The 7,753-nt window shown below is 43.5% G+C and overlaps 1 protein-coding gene across 1 annotated transcript; it reads right to left on the reverse strand.

Annotated features, from left to right (window-relative positions):
- Positions 1-1,475: 1,475 nt before the first annotated feature.
- camkva (CaM kinase-like vesicle-associated a) lies at positions 1,476-6,390 on the reverse strand. The gene is made up of 10 exons (XM_030778451.1): positions 6,296-6,390; positions 5,703-5,834; positions 4,506-4,580; positions 3,994-4,132; positions 3,477-3,597; positions 3,225-3,300; positions 2,652-2,788; positions 2,364-2,442; positions 2,021-2,108; positions 1,476-1,757 (listed from the first exon to the last, which is right to left on the reverse strand). The coding sequence occupies exons 1-10, from the start codon at positions 6,388-6,390 to the stop codon at positions 1,476-1,478; spliced, it is 1,224 nt and encodes a 407-aa protein (XP_030634311.1).
- Between the last annotated feature and the right edge of the window lie 1,363 nt (positions 6,391-7,753).

Here is a 7,753-nt window from a genome sequence, read left to right on the forward strand (position 1 = left end):
TTGGAGCTGCTACAGGGACGATGTGAGCGATGACTCTGCGTAAAACACACTGATTAGAGGGCAGTAATACAGCGAAAAAGAGAGACTGGCGTTCTGGCGTTTAATCAGCACGGGTTAACATGATCAGCAGAGCGCTATCCAAAGACAGCAACTATCTTTTTATTTCATTTGCATGTTTGGTGTGTCATGGTTGTGTAATAATTGAATGACACACACACGCGCACACACACACACACACACACACACACACACACACACAAACTTTTGTATACATGGTCCTGTGGCTTCTGCATGTATGTGTATGTGTTGAGTGTAAGCTGTGTTTTGTTTTTAATATTAAAGGACACGCTAAACATCACACACACACTTCACACACAAGTGTGACAAAAAACAGTCCTTAGGGGAAGAAAACGGGGTTCATTTTACTGAATTCAATGCAAAATTTGTGATTTCTCACAGAAAACATTTCAAATGTTAACAACACACAATATATGACATAACACACAATACAACACACAATATATGACATCATCTCACACACACAAGGCTGTTTATGACTGGCTTCAAAGAATTAATGTGTGTGTGTGTGTGTGTGTGTGTGTGTGTGTGTGTGTGTGTGTATGTGTGTGTGTGTGTGTAAAAACAGAGAAAATTAAAATCCTGCCTTGCCCTTTTTCTAACGGATGGTATTCTCCTCAGACTCAGGCCTCTGACCAGGGGCCTGGGAGCCTGAGGGGGTGGCACAGTTTTTACGTTTTTTGTTTTTCTTCTTAGCATTGTACTTTCTTCAGTGAGCGCTCCTATCACCAATGGGACTACCTTGGTTTTCCTAACCCTAACCCTAACCCTACACTGTAGTCTTACCATCACCTGGGACTGCCACGTCTATCACCGCTGCTGTTCCCTGCTCCTGATCCACTATCACTGTGTGAGAAGAGCTTGTTTTGTTCTGTTTAAATGAAGGGGTCGGACGGAGAAGTTTTCAAACTGAATGAGGACGTTATGTGAGAGAATCAGCTGTTTACAGACTGAGTTTTGATTCTGGTCATGGCTGGAGTATCTCTACAACAGCTTATAAAAAAGACAGAACAGAGAAAATTTGCCTGTACATGAATCTGCAAATCCAATGCTAAGCACAAGCCAGCTTTGTTTGACTAACAACTCACATATTTACAGTGTGTGCTTGTGTGTGTGTGTGTGTGCGTGCGTGCGTGTGTGTGCGTGCGTGCGTGTGTGTGTGTGTGTGTGCCTCTGCATGTATGTGCGTGTGTGTGTGTGTGTGTGTGTGTGTGCGTGCGTGCGTGTGTGTGTGTGTGTGTGTGTGTGCCTCTGCATGTATGTGCGTGTGTGTGTGTGTGTGTGTGTGTGTGTATATGCATGTATGTGCGTGTGTGTGTGTGTGTATGTGTGTATGCGTGTGTGTGCCTCTGCATGTATGTATGTGTGTGTGTGTGTGTGTGTGTCTGTGTGTGTGTTTAGTCTTTCTGCTGTTCTGAGGCCTGTACGGCGGACTGAGGTGCCGCGGCTATTTCCCCGTTACACCGTGCTGACGCCACGCCCTGTTCTGGTCTGCTCTCTGATTGGCCTAGAGCCTCTGTTAGACCACGGGGAGCCTCCGGAGTGGCGGCTGCAGGTATGGGGGTGTTGCTGGGCGTAACAGGACCACCTGAGGCCCCTAATGCAGGACTGGAGGCCCCGGAGTCACTCTGATCTGGAGCACGGAGCCTCTTCATTAAAGTGGTCACTCGCACCGCTTTCTGGAAAACACAGACAAGAGCAAAAAATCTCACTGAATGAAACCAAAAATGATCATAAAAACCAGAAATCAGCCCAATTTAGGACGTGCTTTAAATTTCTTCTCTGAGCACGTGCAGCAAACTGCACAGTGTTTCTGTCACACACACACCAGCCACTGGTCATCTGGCTGGAGTTTGGATATGTTATCAGTGTTCATGAAATCTAATGTAAATTCATGTGGTACCATTGAGGTGTATGCACATTATGAAGTGTGGAGTCTAACCTTCCACTTAGCTTTGGCAAAGTTTTTCTCAATTTGAGCACACACTCCATCCTTAATGTTCTTATCTGAGGCAGCATTCCCGGATATCCTGAAATAATTAGAACACACACACACACACACACACACACACACACACACACACACATAATCACACAACTGAAGTTTGAAATAACAAGTTATTTATAGTTATATTGAGGTTTTTTGGGGGGAGGGGGGTGGGTGCTGTAATCTATCTAAATATTTAAAATGTTACAATAACTATTTCACAGCGGGGTGTCCATGTATCTATTTTAGACTGTTGTGTGGGAGTAATAATTGGCCACAAACACAGGGACATAAATACCACTCGTGATTGATGGCCTCCTGTGCCGTGAGCCTCTGGTCCTGGTCGACCTCCATTAGAGAAGCCACCAGGCTTTTAGCTGTGAGATAAAACACATTAGCCAAAAACCCACGTCACCTGTACAGACTATGAACAAAGAAGAGTAAGAACCCATAGTGTGAATTAGTTAAACAACAGAGTGACTAGTTAAAAACATTTTCTCGTAACACAGTGTTGAATGGCTTTCACAGCAGTGAGTTTGTTTTCTGTGCTTCCGTGAATACAAAAACATTGCGATAACTGCTCTACCTGAGTCTGAGATGTCATCCCAATAAGGCGAGTCAAACTCGTAGTCTCCCGCCAGAATCTTCCGGAAAAGGTTCTTGTCGTGATTGTCATAGTCGTCGTCATCGGTTTCGTCGTAAAAAGGGGGATTTCCTGAGAGTCTGGTCGAGGAGAAACATTGCCACGGGAAAGAGAGTGAGCGTGAGTTAGGAGGGACCAGAGGGTTCATTCACACAGAGCACAGCTCCTGCACTGTCTTCCACTCACACAGTGACACTGCACACCTGGGACAGGAGACACATCTAGTGGGGGTGAGTGAGGATTTGAAGCAAAAAAAACAAAAACAAAAGCAAAATTTTTGTAATGAGCTCAAGTAAGAAGAGATTTAGAACTCTAGCCAAACATCCGAAAATAAACCTATCCCCCGCCGACGGACAATATGCAGACAGTGTGTCACGTGAGTTCACGGGAGGGTGAATGATGGAAATAAACCTATCCCCCGCAGACGGACAATATGCAGACAGTGTGTCATGTGAGTTCACGGGAGGGTGAGTGATGACATCGGCACGGGAAGTGATGTAAGACAGAAATACTTACAGGACGTACATCACCACACCGATGGCCCAGCAGTCGACAGGCCTGCCGTATCTCTGTCTGCCAACCACCTCAGGGGCTGGACAGAGAAGGAAGACAGAGACAGAGAGATAAAAAAAGAAGGAGAGTGAGAAAGAGAACGAGAGTGAGAAAGAGGTATATAGATTGTGTCCCATGTTTCATCCTAAATGAACCTGTCGTGAGGTTTTAAAACGTAATTATATTGATCCCTGAATATCAGTCCGTCTCTCTCACCCAGATACTCAGGAGTACCACAGGGTTCCTTGATCAGGCCGTTCTCCAGTTTAGCCAGATGAAAGTCACTTATGACAATTTTGGAATGTTTCAGGCGATTGTAATACACCAGGTTTTCCAACTGCGGAGAGGACAGGTCAACAGTGAGGACAGGTCAACGTTCAGAGAGGACAGGTCAACAGTGTAATAATGTCTCACATTCACACTCATGAAAAACTTTTCAGTATTACGCAAATACTGGACAGCATCTGTGTTTTAACATGTTGCGCTTGTGAATGTATGAAGTTAGGGTCTTGTTTAAATCGACACCTCGGGCATTCAAGGCAGATGAGATCATCTCCAATCCTGAACTCAGCTGTTGTTCATTGTCTACTGATGAACTCTCAGTGTCAATGACCACTTCAAATCGTTGTATTACGTCAGCAATCAGACAAAGGTGTTTGAATAGGCCGGTGCGCTGGCCCTTTGATGTGGTGCAGTACCGTCTATAACCGCTAGATGGGAGTATAACATGCACCTTAATGTTTCTGTGGACGATGCGGAGAGAGTGGAGGTAAGCCACTGCCTCCAATACTTGTCTGATCACGTTACTGGTGTCCCTCTCTGAGTAGTAACCTTGGTCGAGTATCCAGTCAAAAACCTCTCTGCCCGTGGCCCTATAATAGGACAGTCCTGAATTTATTTTCATCACAACAGAAGGTAAAAAAGACATTATTTTAAAGCATTTTAAGATCATATTCGTTTCTGAAATGTAATCCTTCATTTTAACATTAGAATTTCACAACAAAAGTTTGTAAGCAAGCCTACTGTAACAATGTCGAACAGGAGTGAATAGTGTTGAACATAACACAAAGTGTAAGAATATATATCACCCTATTAGCAATACAGAGGATGCACTATTAATGAATGAAATCAATTTTAATATAGAACCCCCAGTTGTAGCCAGCATATACACACAGACACACACACACACACACACAGAGAGAGAGAGAGAGAGAGGGCGAGAGAGAGAACATTAGTCACACTCACAGTTCGAGGAAGAGGAAGTACTCTTTTCTGGTCTCAAAGACATCGACCAGCTGGAGGATATTATGATGTTTCACCCTGTGAGAGAAGAGAGAAAAGAGGAAAGAACGGGGGGGGTGGGGGGGGGTGGGAGGGGGGAATAGATGGCAAAGGAGGAGAAGAAGAAGAAAGAGAGAGAGGAAGAGCTAACAAACTTATTCATAACCGTTTCCTCGTATGAACGGGCATATCGTCTCCACACCGACACCCAATGTGTGAGTAGAAGAAGCGCGTAGGACAATGCGTGTATCACCACACAGCATAGCACTGAATCCATCCCTCACCATCACCACACAGCATTATCACTGAATCCATCCCTCACCATCACCACACAGCATATATCACTGAATCCATCCCTCACCATCACCACACAGCATATATCACTGAATCCATCCATCACCATCACCACACAGCATATCACTGAATCCATCCCTCACCATCACCACACAGCATATCACTGAATCCATCCCTCACCATCACCACACAGCATTATCACTGAATCCATCCATCACCATCACCACACAGCATTATCACTGAATCCATCCCTCACCATCACCACACAGCATATATCACTGAATCCATCCCTCACCATCACCACACACAGCATATCACTGAATCCATCCCTCACCATCACCACACAGCATTATCACTCAATCCATCCCTCACCATCACCACACAGCATATCACTGAATCCATCCCTCACCATCACCACACACACAACAGAGAGTATGAGTCAGACCTGAGATAGACGTGAGAATGTCTGAGACATCGGAGAGAAATCAAATAGGTACACGTGGAAAGTTAACAGGGAAATTAATAGAGTTGTAAAGCTGTAATCTTATCAAGTTAGTTGTGATAGTTGTGATAGTTGTGTTTTTGATGACTAAATTTCATTGGCTAAAAACTCAATGTTCAGTTCAGTTCAGTCAAATTCGATTTTATTTGTCTGACACGTTTTACAGAGGACATGGTCACAGAGCTGCCACACACAACGCCAGTCCTGACGCTCCCAGTGAGCAAGACCACGTCACCAGTGGGCAAGACCACGGCACCAGTGGGCAAGACCAAACTCCCACTGGCTGAGACAAGACGAAACAAAACCCAAAATTTATGTGAAATTGTCTAAATGCACATAAAATGCAGTGTAAATGTTCGTCTTACATTTTTAAGATTAGAATCTCGTTCTTCGCCGCTTTCCGCACCTTCCTGCCATCCCTTTTGAGAAACTTTTTACAGGTGTACATTTTCAGCGTGGTCCTGTCTTTGGCCCGGAAAATCTCGCAAAACTCTTCCCTGTGAATGCAAATCAACAACAAACTCATCAGTAACCAGAGCTGGGAAAAAACAGGATAAAATCACTAAGGTCAGGAACAATGTACGAACAGACAGACAGACAGAGAAACAGACAGGTCAAGAAACTGACAGAGATGGACGGAGAGACAGACAGACAAACAGACAGACAGATAGATAGATAGACAGATAGATAGATAGATAGACAGACAGACAGACAGACAGACAGACAGACAGATAGGTCAATAGATAGATAGATAGATAGATAGATAGATAGATAGATAGATAGATAGATAGATAGATAGATAGATCGATCGACAGATAGATAGATAGATAGATAGATAGATAGATAGATAGATAGATAGGTCAATAGATCGATCGACAGATAGATAGATAGATAGATAGATAGATAGATAGATAGATAGATAGATAGATAGATAGATAGATAGATAGACGGTACTCACGATTTGACCACCTGTCCGAGGTCATATTTATCGGTGACCTCTGAGGGGCTGTTATAATCCTTCTTCTCACCAAGAGTTAAACAGCCAAATGGCATGGCTGCTCCTGCCCTGGGGACAGGGGAGAGAGAGGGGGAACACAGACTTTTACCAAAGCCGAAAAACAACATTTGACCTTTCAAAGGACCTTCAAGAACACTGAAAATAAATTTCAGAAATTCATTCATGTAACTTGCGTAACTGTCCAATGCCCCTCATCATATCCACTGATATTAATTTGTGAAACAGAGCTACATCTTCACTATTGGTACAATGATTTTAGAAATCATCTTGAATAATCTTACTGAAAAATGCTGCCATGACCATACAGTACCTCATACACCACGTTACACTACACTAGACCACACAAGAACACAACCAATGAGGACAGGGACAATACAATTACCCAATTACCCAGTTACTCAATTACTCAATTACTCAATTACTCAGTCTAGTCCTGGAGGCCCACAGTCCTGCTGTATTTCATATCTCAGCGTTAAAACTGAGTTTCAGTTTTAACTGTAAACAGGTGTGTGAAATCTTCAGGCAGGTGAGAGTGGCAGTCATTGGCTGATGTGAAAATAAGCAAGGTCCTCCAAAACTGAATTTCTGAATCCCAATTTCATATCATAATGGACTCAAGAACTCACTCTGCTAAACCGTACCATAGTACATTCACTAAACCAAACCAAGCCACACACACAGACACACCACACACACCACACACAACACTCCGCTATACCACAATACACAACACAGCAAACAATACCCCCCCCCACACACACATACACATACCACAATATATAACACACCAAACCAAACACCACACACAACTGAAACCATACCACACACAAACCATAGCTCTCCTTGCTAAACTGCAGTGCACCATATAAATAAACACACTAAATTAACTCACATTAAGTGCACACGACTGACTCTAACAGAGAGAAATAGGTAACACAGCACTTTACAGCATTTCAATGGATAATTCCATCTCCACACATGCACACACACACACACACACACACACACACACACACACACACACGTTCAGGTGTGTGTGTATGTCCCTGGCAGACTACAGCATCTTACACATGATTCATCGGTAAAATTTATTCAAGACATCACAGTCTCAGAATGTCCCAGAAATGATCCTAGGAGAATTCTAGGACATGAAGTAACATATTCAGTGTGGTGTTTAACTTGTCTGTGTTTGTGAACATTTAATGTGGTGCTTAACCTGTCTATGTTAGTGTGGAACATTCAGTGTGCTGTTTAACCTGTCTGTGTTAGCGAGGAATGTTCAGTGTGGTGTTTAACCTGTCTGTGTTAGTGTGGAATGTTCAGTGAGGTGTTTAACCTGTCTGTGTTAGCGAGGAATGTTCAGTGTGGTGTTTAACCTGTCTGTATTAGTGTGGAATA

Source organism: Chanos chanos, chromosome 6, assembly GCF_902362185.1.
Source record: "Chanos chanos chromosome 6, fChaCha1.1, whole genome shotgun sequence".
In the NCBI taxonomy this organism is placed as follows: domain Eukaryota; kingdom Metazoa; phylum Chordata; class Actinopteri; order Gonorynchiformes; family Chanidae; genus Chanos; species Chanos chanos.